The sequence below is a fragment of the Sebastes fasciatus genome, chromosome 12 (genome assembly GCF_043250625.1).
Source record: "Sebastes fasciatus isolate fSebFas1 chromosome 12, fSebFas1.pri, whole genome shotgun sequence".
In the NCBI taxonomy this organism is placed as follows: Eukaryota; Metazoa; Chordata; class Actinopteri; order Perciformes; family Sebastidae; genus Sebastes; species Sebastes fasciatus.
The window spans coordinates 122,545-139,097 of NC_133806.1; the positions used below are offsets into that span (position 1 = coordinate 122,545).

The following is a 16,553-nucleotide window of genomic DNA, read 5'->3' on the forward strand; positions in this document are numbered from 1 at the left end:
AAAGGGGTAACTGAGGAAACTGTGGACAATGTTACAGTTTCTACAGCAGACACAACATTCTTTGTTCGACCGCTGTGTGTAAAAGAAAACACCAGCAGGTTATCTAGGAAGCAGAAAAAACAAGATGAATAAACACCAGGACAAAGATAAAAATGTGTTGGCATGATTCTGTGACCAAAACAACACAGCAGTTGGCTTAACATTATGTCTGTGCAACAATGAAACACTGTAGTAATATATAAAATATATATACAACCTATTCAACACATCCATTTATTTAACTAATCACAACCTTAGCAACACTGCTGTGGGACATTTCAAGAATGTAAGTAGGAGACAATTCAATGTGTTATTCCAACTAGGCAGCTCGTTCTCATTCCCAGGGCATCAAATACCAACGCTTTGTCACGGCCGCCGGCGTTCCATACCACCACACAGAGCACCCTTTAGAGCCGGCATGCGACGCACTGGGCTTTCCATTAACTTAACCCATCCGCGGCAACAGTAAACGCACAGGGACAGGGCTGTGGTGACGCAGTTTAAAGAGCGCACAGGGCGGCTGGACGGGTCCAACAAACATAGGGCTTTCATCCAGGAGACGTTTCACTTTAAAATCAGCTGATGGTTCCGGTCCCATTTTCACAATGTCAAAGTCACACTTTCACTGTAAGAACGTAGTAGTGTTAAGCCCAACCATTTTGCTTTTTCTTAATCCTAACTAAAGTGGTTTTATGGCGTAAACCTAAGCAAGTGTTTTTGTTTAATTCATTTTATGTTTTACGTTTTATGAGGGTGTATGTGCTGGTCTATTCCTGACTAGCCAGGCTAGCTGTTTCCCGCTGCTTCCAGTCCTCTATTCTTTCGTTCTTTTTAGAGACTATTTATGGCATATCTAAGATAAATTATCACATCAAGTGCTGCAGACTATCGGAGTCCCACATTGGCATCCACTTTCAACAGAACTACCACTACGGTTTTTCATCAATTTTTATCCTAACCCCTCTGTAGCAGCTGCACAGACGTCTACATACACTCACTTAGACTGCTGGTACGAGTAGGCTGTGGCATGATCTCCTGTATTCTCCACCGATAAAGGCTGCTGCCCGCTGGCGTCCTGGGAGGATGGGGCGGCTGTCTGTGAAGAAGGGTCCGTCACCACACCCTGACACCAGAAACACGTCACATATAGCCGTTATGTCAGACTGTCAGAAGGTTTATAAGGTCCTCTTTGTTCCACTCAGCACTGAAATACGTTTACTGAGAACATCCAAACAGTTCAGCAAAGACAAAAAACCTTAGTATTGATTCAAAGTGAAGGTTTCCACTTGAATTACTGGTGCTCATTTTAACAATCAGATAACAGTTCCTCTGACTAGGGTTAGTAGAATTAGTGGCATTGTCTCACACTGAATCACACAGAAGCTGATTCTGATATCATCAAGGCTTAAGTTCCCTCCGTGGCAATAAACTAGTGACTAATACTAATAGAGGTCTCACAGAATATCAGCAGCATGGCAGCATGGCCATTATTAACTACAGTTTAATTTACTAGCATCTCATTTATATGAGAGGCGTGACACAAGAAAATAATATATGAATTATAGTGTATATAAATCTCAATATCCAAGTCAAGTTAGCCCTGTAAAGCCGGATATGGGCTGCTGTGTGAATCAGAATAAAGTCCATAACCAACATGTTTGTGTCCTTACTTCCACTGTGATGGCAGAGGCAGGCACTGCAGTGTACTGGGGAATGTAGGTTCCTTGCATAGGAGCAGCCGCTGCAGCAGGCATGTACTGCAGAGAGAAGGTATTATCAACAATATGTCCTCTACAATCCCTGGATTAATAGTCCTGTCTGACATCCCCGCTGAGACCTGAAACATTACATAACAGTTTGGCCTCGGTCGTCGCACATTTCAGCAAACAGAAAAAAGGCAGTTTCCACGTGTGCGTGGTTTCTGCTGCGAGATCATTTCAATTACAGCCGATCATGGAAATCTCTACTGACTAATTATATTGAATATATTACAAAACACACACATGCATGGAGAGATACAAGCTGAGACTCACGGTGCCCGTGGTGCCCAGAGACAGGTGGTTCATCTGCTGGCTGAGAGGAGCCATTACACTGGAGGGGTGAAGAGACAAACTGGGCTCTATAGCTGCTGCCGGGGTGATCACAGCGCCCTGAGGCAGGGAGGAAGGACACATGGACATCGTTGTACGAGCTGAACAAGCTGTTATATCCACTTATTAAGCATTATATGACAAGCGACCAACACAGTCAGGGTTCCAGGACTTTTCAAGGACATATTCAGTGATGATCTAGCTGCAATGACAGACAGGGATCACGTCATACACTAATACGTTCCTCTCTGTGGAAGTCTGATGTAAAAGACGTGCAGTCTATGTCTACTCTCGTCCATCAACTACCATTTAATACCCCGTTAATGTGATCCTGAAAATAACGGAGCTCAGCTTTCAGATGACAAGGTCTCATAGATCGCCTAGTAGTTCATTCTCAGCTGAAGGAAAATACCAGTGAATGGTGAAATGATTTTACAGGACATTTGACTTTTTCCTCTCATCTTCCATGTGTTTTCCATGACTGGAACATTTGTGAACTTTTTTCCAGGTTTTCCAGGACGTGTGGGAACCCTGACAGTTAATGAAGTTCGGCTGAACTAAATGATTTAAAGCGATCACAGGAGATGGTATCTGGAGGGATGGCGGAGGACAGGAAGATGCAGAACTATTCCTTTAAATCACATCAAACTGAGAAGGTAGACCCATCCCAAAGGATGTGTTGTTACTGCTCCACAGCTCAATAAGATCTTTTTAAGACATGCAGCTAGTAGAAAGACTTCCAACCCAGTTAAGTCTGATGACTGCGAACGGTTTGACGGCAATGCAGCCAGTCAGCCGGCTCGCAGGGCAGGCTGACAGAACCTGCGTCTGAATGGAGCAGAAAGGCTTTTACTGTAAATCTCTTCAATGTGAAGGGCTTTGATGCCGGCTAACACCTTGATACGCTGAGCTCTACTTTTCCAGTACGGCTCAGCTACAAACTCAACAGCTCTGTGTTTAATAGGAGACTCCTCTTCGCCTGGCAACATCCCTGCAGAGGTAAACACTGTTCATTTGTGATAGCTGTTTAACTGCACTTCCCACGAGCCCAGACGGCATCGGTGGACATGTGTCAGCATCGCTCCAGAGAGCAGTCGGCACTTCTGTAGCTGCATGTTGAGACAGGATGTTAGAAGATCACAGGTATTACATTTAGCTATTATAGGAACCGGCCCAGCTGTATACGCCAGTCGTCTTCACGGCTCTGTATCTGTTGGGTTTCATAGCGAGGCTCGCAACAACACAAGCACACACACTGTAGGTAAACACACACACACCCACACATACACACACACACACACACACACACACACACACACACACACACACACACACACACACACACACACACACACAGTGATGAAAGTTCTAGCTGTGTGTAGCGTTCCTCTTGAAGGCACATACAGTCTGTCAGAGCTGCAAATCTGTAAGTGAAGATCCTTATGTCTGCAAGCTTCACAGGGACGCACACACACACACACACACGCACACACACACAAACACGTGCACGCATGCACGCACGCACGCACGCACGCACACACGCACGCACGCACGCACGCATGCACGATTGTCAGAGCTGTTAACAGTGGTGAATGCCCTTCCTCCTGACTGATGTCTTCATAGGGAGATCTGTTTGAAGAACACAGCCGCCTGGCAGTCAGAAATGCTCCGTCAACACTGTCTTCAACATCACAAGTGAATGAGTGGCACTTTTTCTACACACTTACACACACACTCACACACACACAGACGCATCACAGATCTACCCACAAACCTGCACAAAGCTTTGGCTCCGGCAGGTAGATGTATCAGCCAGAATCTAGCTAATACTCAAGCTTTTCATCCTTCTATGCTCTCTTGTTTAATGATTTCTCATCCTCCATCTCCTTTTCCATCACTTCATCCAATATCGCAGCAGGCTTCCGTGCACGGAGAAAGCAGCATAAAGCAAAAAGGAAACCCACAATGACTAATTGTCTGCTCTGATTTACAGCTGTACAAGTGTTAAACTTGCTACCTCTGCGTGTGACTGCGTGCAGATACCTCGCATTAGCTGGTGTGTAATTATACTGTATGTGGTAGAGCGTGTGAACCTGTTGATGTTTTCATGTGTCAAGACATCTTTTCTTCCTGGGGTAAGCAATAAATGAGTATGCGAGACAGACAGTTATCTCCCCCCCTCCCCCGAGGACAGGAGAGAGAACAAAAATACAAGATCTGCTTCAACTTAGAACTCGCTCTTTCTCCCGCTCGCTCGCTCCCTCCTCTCTTCTTCTCCTCCCCTTCTTTAGCTGTCATGTTTCCAGTAGACAAGTGAAGCTGACTAGCAGAATGCTGCAGGCACCGTGCAGCATCAAGTACACAGTATTAGTGATAATGACACCCGTTTATCCGGAAACCGCTACCAGCTGCTGGTGCGATGGGAGCTCTGTGTGTGTGTGTGAGAACGTAAAGGATGTGAACCGGCATTATTTGTTCTCTCTCAGGTGGTGAGGTCTGAAAACCAGATGTTTGTATAATTCTACAAAATCCACAAAATCCATACTAAAACGACTTTTTTTACTACATAAAAGTCAGGTATTTCTGGGTCGTAACTCTAAACATGCATGCATTTCTGCACGCAGACAGGCACACATGCACACAAGGGATCCCAGCATAAAACAGGAAAACAGGAAACAGGAAACAAACCAAGTATTGTGCACTATTCGGAGGCTCAGAGATGTACTGATCTGTGCTTTCTTCCGACACATTCTTTGCCCCCTTTGTCTGCTCAAATGGGTTTAACATCGCAATTTAACTCAGGAAGATCTGAAATCCCAATTCTTTGGATGTGTCATTACGGCGCGCCCCAATAAGCCGCCTTCCCTCTCTTTCTTGCTATGCATGGTTAGGGTAATGCATTCATTTCCTGTAGAGGGATTTGTGAGTAATTATGCACAAAGACATCCTCTCACTAATTAAGATGTAAAGACAGGGAGTTCAAGTAATCTGGGCATTTCACCAAGGCTCGGAAACACACAGTCCTTAAGGCACTTCACGGTGTGTGTGTGTATAGGTGTGTGTGTGTGTGTATGTGCACACCTATGCTTGTGTCTGTGTGTGTAAATATAGTGGTGGGAGTGCATGCACTTTATTTATCCCTGGGCACTGTTTTTATTTATCTCATTCTAAGTATTTCTTTAGTATGTATCTGTGAAACGATGTGACACGCATCCCCAACATGGAAGAATCTCTAACTGTCTGATGGACTGTTGACCGAGTGATTAGCAGAGGCGTGCTTGTGTGCATCAACCTAAATGTGTCAATGAGTGCGCGGCATTACTGGAAGTTCCCAGTCATTAACCGAGGCACAGCGATGAGGAAGCCTCTGCTACCATAGGAACAGAATTAAGCCGCCGTGTGTCTCTCTCCGTCTCCCTCCCTGACGCAGCTTTAATTTGCCGAGCTCTTCTGGTTCCAGGAAATACAATGACTAGCCTTCGCCTTTGTTGTCTAACAGGGATTTTGACTATGCGGAGACGAGGCTGGGGAACGGGCGCGCACAGCCCAGACATGCTTTCAGCAGCAGTTGTTTTCTTTTCTTTGTTCTCGATTTTATTCTTTGTAATCCCTTCTTTCCTCTCCTTTCCCTGCGCCTGCCTCTCTCCCCTGTTCCCTTCTCTCTGTCACACACAGCTCTCTTATTTATTTATTTTCTCTTTCTCCTATTCCCTTATTCTGTCTTCTCTTCCATCTCTGTCTGTCTTCTCCCAAGTCTTACGCAGTCATATCAAGCGGCCTTCCAAATAATTAGGCGGGGCATTTGTTTGAAAAGCCATTTACAGAAGGGTATTATCCTCTCTCACAGACATCCTTTTAATCAGACATGACAACAGAATGTTTTTAGGAGTTTGGCAGATAGAAAGAGAGAACTATAGAGAGGGGACAACAACATTTGGAACTAAATTAACTATTGTGTTGTGACAGAATTTGCTGGAATTCCTCAGTGCATGGCTGATATACCATATCTGTCTTCCAGCCTCCTAGCTGACAATTTCAGTGGAGCATAACTGAATTCTGTAGGTACAAAGTAGTCTACTAACACTGTGGTGAGATAAAAATGATCAAATCTGTCTAAGGGTTTTGTTTCTAAGAGAAGCCAACTTTATTTTCAACAAAAATATCTATAGAAAAGGAGCTGGCTGTACTGTTAATCATATTCCTCCACTACACACACATATATATATATATATATATGTGTGTGTTTATATATATGTATGTATAATGTGACGTGTCTGAAGGCTTTTGTCAGCCATGATCACTGAATCCTCATTAGATCGTGTACTTGTTTCATGAACCTTTTTTCAGGAAAGGCCTGTAATTAAAACTCATGAGTATAAAAATGAAATGTATGTTTTACAGGCTAGTTGAACTAAAGATAATAGAAAATGACTAATGTACACTGTAGACGAGCCGGACCAGCGGAACTGTGAACTACTGATGAATAAATGTTTAAGAGGTGATTAAGCTTTATTGTTCATCTGAAGGTTATTGTTTGGTCCTATACACTATGAATCTATCATTTTCTTAAATAAAATAAATCAACCAGTGAGTGAGGTTGAACTGTAGAGGTCTTTCACCTGCCGACAAGGCAACAACCTCACTTCTTTCAACAATTAAAGAGAGGAATCTGTCCTCCAGCTGGATGGAGGTGTACAGATTGTATATATATATATATAATATATACACTGTATGCTAGGGTAGGTACTGTGAGTCAGACAGACAACGTCAGCTGAGGCTTTACACTGAGCTCAGAGCGAAGCCTGTGGAGGCTTGAACTGTATACAGTCCTCGGCTGATAGCAAAGGAAACCTTGAAGTTTGTGTGTGAGAGTATAAGAGAAGAAGAAAGAGAATCTGAGCGTAGATCTGCTGTGTACCTGTATATTGACTGTATATACCTGTATATTGACTGTATATACCTACACTGTAACAGGCTATATACGTGGCTATACATCCACAGTACAAATATGACCAGTAATTACAGGTTAACATTTATCTTGATATACAGTATGTTTACCACTTCGCTCTACCTGCAGTTTCATTTCAACCCAGCAGGGAGCAGCCTTTTCCTATGGATCTCAGACTCGGCTCCGCTGAGCTCTGCCAGCTGCTTTAAGGAGGTTATTCACAGGCTGATTCAGCCGGGGAACACTCACATTCAGGGAACACTCACATTCAGGGCTAAAGTTTCATTTTCCTGGTCTGACCTGGGTTTGACTCTCATATGCTGCACTTGTCGCAAACTCTTCAGTGACTTGCTCCATCATTTGCACTGAAATATTAGATCAAAATTAAAACAAATTCTGTGACGTTAAATATGGTTACAAAGCAATTATAGTGAGTATTTGAGCACAAACAAGACCTATGGTTTCTAAGATGGATGACTTTGTGTTTTTTGTGTGGCAGCCAGGCAGTGAAAAGTGCTGGAAAATATAGAAAATGACTCCACTGTGGAAAGATAACAGATGACCCAAACAATAAAGGAGAACTTACTGTAGGTTGCATAACATACTGTTGATGTGGCATCCAAGATGTACTCTGGACCTGTGGAGAAGAAAGGAGGAGAGGAGAGATAAAAAGATGCAGCAAAGGTAGAGGTGATGACATTAAAACCAGACACGGCGAAGGAAAAGGAAGAAGAAATATGGAGAGTAGAAAGAAAGTAAAAAATAAAGTAATTAAAGAAGGAGGGGATGGGCACGAGTAGGAGGATGCAGTAGGGAGGTCAGGGAGAGATGAGAGGAAAGGGAAGATCAAAAAGAAGATTGTTGTAAGTGGATAAAGAATTGAGAAAGAGAGAAAATAAGGAAGGACAATTGGAAGACAGGATGACAGGAAGGGAGCGAAAATGAGAAAACCAAAGAGGAGACGAGAGAAAATGAATCATTAGCTCAAGTCTTTACAAGCCTATTTCAGAGCCCAGTCCCTATGGCAGCGTGTCCTAAAGAATATTACAGCAGAAACTGAGGGTCCACTATACAGTATGTTATGTTGTAATTATAAGAGGATATGAAGACCACAGAGAGCAATACAGTCTAATAATTACTGCTGCACAGTGGAGGTTTCATCATCAAAGCCTGTCTTGGCCACAAATCACCACTTTCATCTCCTACTGCCCAGCCCTAACACGAGGACGATCCAGTCCCCGAAGGCCCCTTTGTCACATGTTCAACAGGGTATGCACGTATAGAGTTATATTATGAGTGCATGTGTATGTTAACGTACCTGTGTCTGTCTATGGGGAGTTAACGTAATGCAAGGCAGGCTAATTTCTCAAAAAGCAGGATGTGTCTGTGTGTGTAATTCTGCACTGCCGAAGGTGTGTCTTTGCATTCGTCTTTCTCGTTTACAGCAGCGCTCCTTGCTAGAGACAACCTGTGGGGGAAGGACTGGTGTTTGTTTTAAAGTCTATGTGTTTGACAAACTGCGGATCAAGTACTGAGTCAATCTCTCAAAGAGCCGCAGCTACGTCGGCAACCAGCTTTGACATGAATTGGTATGGTTTGTGCGTGTGGAAGAGAGAGGATGCGACACATGGGAAGAGAGAGGGAGACAAAAGGAGGATTTGTGCCTACGAATGAAAGATTGATGGGAGGAGTGCTGCAATATGAGCCTGTGTTTTATCATTGCTAGACTAAAAGTGGTCTTGAATGGAGAGAGCTGATATAACCCAATATATGTGTTCATGTCTTTTCTGAGAAAAGCTCTACTTGCTTGACCTGTATGTTCAGGAACTATAATATACTGTAATAATATAACTAATAATATATAACTATAATAATACTGGACAACAGTGGAAAAAGAGGTTCATTCGACACATTTTAAATTCATTTTGAAACCAGAGAGCAGAACTGCTGTGGATGGGATCAACTGAAAATATTCAATTCATATTTCAAAACCCCAGGTAAGTTGTTAACTTCGCTCAAGATGAGGCAGTTCTTTATCTATATTCTTCTTTGTGATAGCAAATCCCATGAAAAGACCCAAACCAACAATGTGATAGTCCGTCTCTCAATACTTTCAGACACATCCTCTGTGTTACAGGCCCATTCCTTCCTTCACTTTCTCAAAAGGCTGAGTCATTTTCTGAAGTCATTTTTAACAAACATCACTTAAACAGGAAAAAATACTGCATTTGTTGGGGACTATTTTCAGCTGTGGATTAAGACACATTTTGTGTGCTAGTGAGTATTTATGGCAGCAGGATGGTATATGTGCCCATGTGCCACGGTGGCTCATTGATGTGTTGTTAATAGTGTCCGGTGGAGCTTTATGGACCATAGCAAGCTCTGTCTACACACACGATACTTGTTAGTAGGATCAATTAATTGTTGATTTTGGTCTTTTCATGGGATTTGTTGACAATGAGAAAAATATAGAATATAACTTATCCTTTGCAACCACAGATTTACAACTACAGTACTAAACTAAAGTGCCCCTCCCAAGTATCTCTACAGAGTTGTTAACTTCACTTCGCTATTGCTATTAGGTTGCATTATATGCCCTTGGGATCCCATATTGGAGCTGTGTCTGACTTTGAACATTTGTTGCTTTGTTAAATCTGTTGGCAGGCCAGAGAGCTATAGCAAAGTCAAAATGCATGCCTGAAGTTGTGCTTTGCAGTAGTGGCTAGGACAAAACACTTTCCTACAGTACCCTGACTTTATAAAGAAACCATAAAGTAACCTATAGAGGTATTAATCTAAACACACAACTTCAAGATGTCCTTATCAATTTCTGGAGCCCTTACAGGATCTCAAAGCTTGGTCTAACTTCAGAGGGTCCACACACCTGATATGTAGAGACGGGAGAAGCAGCAATGAAGGGCGTGATTGACGTCTGTGCAATCATCCGATTGGTGGAGATGCTGTATGGCGAAGAGTAAAACCTATGGAAGCAAACAAGAAAAGGTTTAATTTTGACATCATTAATATCGGCAAACTTAGAAGCGGGGTAAAGCTAAACCAAGAGCATGTTAAAAGACACCAGTCAAGAGGCTTCTCTGCACATACGCTTTTAGCTCTTCAGATGTAGTCATATGCAAATGTGAAAATGAGCCTTTTGTACCTCTTTGTTTTCAACCACCCAGTGCACTTCAAGACACCGCTGACAAAATGGTTCAGACATCATCAAGGCTGTCATGGAAACAATACATTTTACAGCTTCACTCTGCGCCACACCATCAAAGACGTCTTCGAACGAGACTTGACACTCACCGGAGCACACGTCATGTTACAAAGGAGTCTGCTCTACCGCTATGCATAATAATGAATTATCACCTTAATGTGTGAGTGGGTGAAGTATTTCAGTATTGCCCTTTATGTTCCGTCCTACGCATATTCCACTTAGCAGAGAAAGCTGCATCTGTAACATCTGCATTTTGCACTCTGTTTGCGTCTCTCCCTATACCTTTGTTTGCCCTTCTGATTTTGCTCCATCTTGTTTGTTTTTTTCATTTCACCTCTTCAACCCTGCAGCGGCAGAATGCTGTGGCTCGCAGTGCTTTATTTATCATTGTGTACCTAGAGAGGACATGTTTCATCCGCCAGGCCGTGTTGCTGTGCCCGATCGATCCCAAAGTGTCTGTTGACTGAATAATGGAGCAAGGGAGGGGAGAAAGAGAGAGGCAGAGACAGAGAGAAGCCCTCCCTTATCTATCCCTATCTATCTCTAACATAGCCACGACTGTAGAAAACGGTGCTCGACACAAATCAAGTCTTGCTTAGTGGTGAGAAAAGTACTTAAAAAAACACTTACTTTCAAACTATTACTGCCAAATATCACATTATTTAACATTTTCTATATTTCATTCATAAAGATCTGCATCACACATAACAGAATATCCACTCTATTCTTACAAGTGAGATGACAGCCGGGCTCAGCAAGCAGCCAGATACAGGAACACATAGATGGATGGGTGCTACTTCACTGTGACACCAGCACACATCTCATTTCAAGGGTGAAATGGGTTGCCGAGGTGGTCACCTGCTCCGTTATTGCACTCTCTGTTTCACATTACATTTGTTCGGTCAGCGATAGCACGAGCAGCGTTGAACCCAGCTGCGAGATACAAACCCTCAGGTATTTTTAAACTATTGCAGTCCTGGCCTCGTGGATGCAGTCGGTCTCCAACTGCCTGTGATAAGCTCCAGAGCGTGATTGTGCTTCACACGAACATCCAGCCTCCCTGTTGGGTTTTTTATGCTCTACTTAATACTTAATGGCACCTGTAATGGCACCCAAAATCTAGAATAAGACATACAATAAGCTGCAAAGCACCAGTAATAAAACATCAATGAAATCAACAATAAGACGTACAATAAGCAACAGAGCTTAGCTCAGCAATGAGTTCAAATCGGTATAAAATAAGATGCAGTTGTTGCAGTTAAAGAGTGTAACCTAGATTTAAATGATGGGTTTTAAGAGCAGTTTTCTGTAATGTCCAGTGTGCGGCTGCGAGGGGGAAGTGAGGTCCAAAGGTTGGGTAAAGCATAGCCTCGTGTCCATTGAGCAATAGCATTGTATGTCTGCATTTAATGATGTGTTTCAACCTCACTTGAAATTGAAAAGTTTGGACAGATATATAGTAAAGTATATGTTTGTCGATGTGGTGACCAGAGACAAGAAAAAAAAACACTCTTCAGCTGATCATGTAGTGTGGATCTATTTTTTTTCACTGTACAATTAATGTATGACTTGCATTAGAGATACTGTATTACTGTCATTGATGAATATAAATGAGTGAACGCAGCCCGGTTATTCAATATGCTTCTCTGATTGTGTTTATTGTATTTTCATTAGAGTGATGTGTATTGAGAGAGAGAAATAGTAGGTAGAGGACAGATCCAAGGTTATTGATGGAGGCTATTAGCCCTGAGCAGCACGCTGTCAATAGAGACTCCAGCACGGCTGTTTAAACAATACACTAACAGCACATTACTACAGGATTGAATTTAAAACCTCTCCGTGAATCCCTGGCGTGACCTAGACGCACTGTCAGGAGTTTGCCCTGAAAAATTAGCGAATGATTTAGTGCCGACCTTTGTGACTTTTCGGCGGAGAAATGTGGGGGAGCATGCTAAAATATATATATTTGTATGTGCATGTGTGGGCATGAGACACAGAGGAACGAGAAGACAGAAAGATAGAAAGGCAGAGTAGGAGAGGTAAGAACAGAAGCAGGGAGAAAGAGAGAGAAGGATGGAGAGCAAACAGACCAGATAGGAGAAAAGGAGAGCCAGAGAAAGTGAATTTTGTCTCCCTGATAAAAGAGAGGACAGGCTAGAAGCCAAAGCAGTCTGGCTGGTTGGGACACATGTTTCCACTAACATCAGATTGGCATCAGACCCTAGAAACCAGCCGTCCTCAAGCTTGGAAAGACTCGCAAACCTTCCCCTCTCCTTGGGCTGACTTTATTTTTGCCTTTGCCCTCCTCTTGACCCCGCCCGGCCCTCCCTCTTTATTCAGCCCCCTTCCCTTCCTGCTTTTTCGCCTCTCTAATTAGCTGCATTAGCATTTCACAGTCATTTAGCGCTTCGCCGGAAGGAGCTCCGATGACCTCGGAAGAGAGGTCGAGGGGGCACACGCACGCACGCACGCACGCACGCACGCACGCACGCACGCACGCACGCACGCACGCACGCACGCACGCACGCACGCACGCACGCACGCACGCACGCACGCACGCACAGCCTGAGAGAACTGCAGATAGCCTCAGCTGACGAAAGTCTTACAGCGGCACTGCAACACCGCCCAACTTCCCTGTCTGCAATCAAAAGCTACATGTCTGACAGCTTGTATGCATAGGTGCATAAATAAATACTCATGTGCTCATGTGCATATTAGTGCTTGTGGTTGGCTGATGTGTGATGCTTTGCTGGTGTGGGGAGGTGTGAGGTTTGTAAAGGCTCACAAACAGGTGCTTTACAAACATTTGGACGGGATGTGAATCAAAAGTAAAGTTTGAGGATATCCAAAGTTGTCGACACAGTTTGTAAATCTGAGAAAAAAACTGTCCACCTACCCGTTCTGCATCGCGGTGGGATCGTACGTCAACGTCATACCACTCTGGAGAAAGAGATGAAGAGAGAAACATATACACCCAAAGGTTAAAAGAAGTGATATGAGTTAACTCTCTCATTACGATAGTGATGTGTAAACGGTTATTTGATGGTGTAAACTGACAGCAATATTGCCTCAAATGAACAAGCCAATGAAGGTAATTAATTGAGAGGTGGAGAGACAGCAGAGAGGAGAAGTGATTCATGATGTAAAATAAACAATAAACACAAAAGCTTTGACATAAAATTCAACAGTATAAACAAGTGAGTGGGATAAAAAGACCTGCTAAATAAAGAACAAGTGATGATGTCCTCAGTAGCACAAAACTCTCAAATGAGCCAGTTAAAAGCACTCATGTACAATAGAATCACTCTGCATGAATGTGTGTGAGCCTGTGGACCACTTAAAGCTGTACTTATCCTGTTGGTATAGTAAAATACCCAAAACGATTACTACAGCCCTGATAGTGTTACTGCATAACAGGAATGGTCCTGTTTCAATGCACTCATAATATTTTAAACTAAGTTTGACTGAAAATAACATAAAGGAGAAGATTTCTCATTTATATCTCATTTCATATCTAATATATCTCATATTGTTCTAGATTTTGCTAAAAAAAAAAAAAAAGCAACAAAAAAAAATAATAAATATAAATTAACTTGTTTTACAATATAATTCTTAGCTATACGAAAATAGGCAGAATAAGAAATGTCTTGATTGGACCAACTTTCTCCAAACACCTCTTTTCAAACCAGATGTGGTAAACGCTGCTGTTCAGGAACAACATGAAGGGATATTAAGATATTACAAGGTGGAATATATGCACACAAAGTCAATAGAAAGCAAACCAACACTGGACGCCATGAACTGAACTGCTTGAGTTGAACACGTTTCAGATTTAGTGAAAATGAGCTGTTATTCCCTATTTGCCGATTTCACGGCTTTGTGAACGCACAAAGGAACAGAAAGGAGACAATCTGGAGGAAAATGAGAGAAAGTGAAGTTCCTGGTAGGTTTTGAAACCAGTCTGTCTGAGCTGTCAGACTCACAGTTGGTGCTTGTTGTCACAGCAAACATCTGTACTGACAGTCAGGAAACTGACAGTCAGGAAACTGACAGTCAGGAAACTGACAGTCAGGAAACTGACCAAAATGCACCAAAACTACTCGATGAGTCAAAACAAGCACAAACTTAATTTCACTGACGTCAGCTTGCTAAAATAAAAAAAAACTCTCACAGTTTGGGAGACAATTGTAAATATGTACTTAATATTGTGCATCAGTTTTCAGCTCCACTGTGCATAATGTCACCATTTTTTAACTCTAAATATCGATCCACGATACATCAAGAAGCACTTCTAATGGAACAACAAGCAGACACCATACTGTCATCTTCCTATAGCGATCAGCATATATAGATATATATAGATATATATAGATATAGATATATAGATATAGATATAGCACCAGTTACAGGGCTCACTTATTACTACAATACTCAGTTTTTCTGCATTATATCAGCATCAGAAGAAACTCAAAGCTATTTAAGTACTCTCTTTCTCCTCCTCTCCATTAAATGTTGTCTCTATTAAGTCAAGTGTTTATCATTAAGTGACACTTCTCTGACTCTCCATATGTTTTCTATCTGTGTCTTTGTGCTAATGAATGAGACTGTACTTCTCGCTGCTGGGCTTTGACTGACTCTTGGCAATGTTGGAACAAACTTAAAGCAACAATAGTGTTTTCGTCCTCTAATCTTTCACTCTATCTTTCACCCCCCCCTCCTCTCCTATCTGCAGCCCAACACAAGTCATTTGGACTTGTTCTATATTCCACACAAGTCTCTTCTCTCCAAATTGGCGCACATGAGTTGAAAGTGTACCCTGATCCTGAACTTTGCTGCAATGTTTGTTTGTTCCCCAAACACAGTTTCTAGCCAAGACTGGGGGAATATAGACTGCAGAGATTGATGATAACAAATAGAAAAAATTAATCATTCCAAAGCCCATGATTCATTTTCATACCAGCTCTTAAACAAACAGCTGATTTAAAGCAGGTAAAAACTACATTAGTTTTCACCTTGAGCTGAATCTGTATTCACTGCTGTTTCCCGTGAATTGTCTTTTTGAACAGAAGATTTCTGAGCCAGAGTTAGAACATTTCAATGTTTGCATCTTGTCCTCTAAGTTTCTTTCATCGAACAGCAAAGACTGGACGACATTCCTCACTGCTGCATAATGCCAGTATTAGTGCACTAATGTGTAGAGATGTAACACTCATCTATCTCTCTGTGTTTGTTAACCCTAACCCTAACCCTTCACACTGTCTCCTTCTGGATGGATTATTGAATGGACCTACCTGGAACAGGCCCCGGGGCCCAAAGGGTCAGGGGGGCCCTGGAACCAGAGCATCTGTCTGAGGTGACTGTTAGTGTTAACAGCTCTTGTTGGAAAGACAATCAAATGAAAGAGATGCAAAACAACGACAAAAAACTGCAAAACAACTACAAAGAGACATAAAATGACTACAAATAGACAAAAATGACTACAGAGAGACACAAAACAACTACAAAAAGACATAAAATGACTACAGGGAGACACAAAACAACTACAAAAAGACAAAAAATGACTACAGGGAGACACAAAACAACTACAAAAAGACATAAAATGACTACAGGGAGACACAAAACAACTACAAAAAAACACAAAACAACTACAGAGAAACACAAAACAACTACAAAGAAACACAAAACAACTACAGAGAAACACAAAACAACTACAAAGAAACACAAAACAACTACAAATAAATACAAAACAACTACAAAGAAACACAAAACAACTACAAAGAAACACAAAACAACTACAGAGAAACACAAAACAACTACAAAGAAACACAAAACAACTACAAAGAGACACAAAACAACTACAAAAAGACAAAAACTGACTACAAAGAGACATAAAACAACTACACAGGTACACACAGCAACTACAAAGAGACAAAAACTGACTACAAAGAGACATAAAACAACTACACAGGTACACACAGCAACTACAAAGAGACATAAAACAACTATAAAGGTACACAGCAACAACGCACGGGCGTCGATCACAGGGACGTCCCACACCAACACACATGGACGTACTGAGGAGAGATGCTGGACAGTGCTGGCGAGCTAGCCAGATGTATGGTGGACTGAGACAGCTGGAAGCTCCACTTGAAAGCCCGTCTGGGGACGACCCAATGACATCAATTCCGATAGTTGTATTATCACTCTTTCAATCCACCACTATTGGTTTTGTGTTATCAGTCCTACTTGTATTAGC

General features: G+C 42.2%; 1 protein-coding gene across 8 annotated transcripts in view; it reads right to left on the reverse strand.

The window, feature by feature from the left end:
- LOC141778290 (RNA-binding motif, single-stranded-interacting protein 3-like) overlaps positions 1 to 16,553 on the reverse strand; it is a 218,490-nt gene that overhangs the window by 2,528 nt on the left and 199,409 nt on the right. For 5 of the 8 annotated variants that reach the window (XM_074652467.1, XM_074652473.1, XM_074652472.1 and 2 more), the window contains 6 exons: positions 13,194 to 13,237; positions 9,962 to 10,058; positions 7,664 to 7,714; positions 2,073 to 2,189; positions 1,710 to 1,796; positions 1,038 to 1,162 (listed from right to left, as the gene is read on the reverse strand). In XM_074652467.1, the coding sequence (XP_074508568.1) occupies positions 1,038 to 1,162; positions 1,710 to 1,796; positions 2,073 to 2,189; positions 7,664 to 7,714; positions 9,962 to 10,058; positions 13,194 to 13,237 (521 nt within the window). Of the gene's footprint in view, positions 1 to 1,033; positions 1,163 to 1,709; positions 1,797 to 2,072; positions 2,190 to 7,663; positions 7,715 to 9,961; positions 10,059 to 13,193; positions 13,238 to 16,553 lie in introns of those variants that run through there. The other 3 variants (XM_074652468.1, XM_074652474.1, XM_074652471.1) reach the window with 1 other exon arrangement.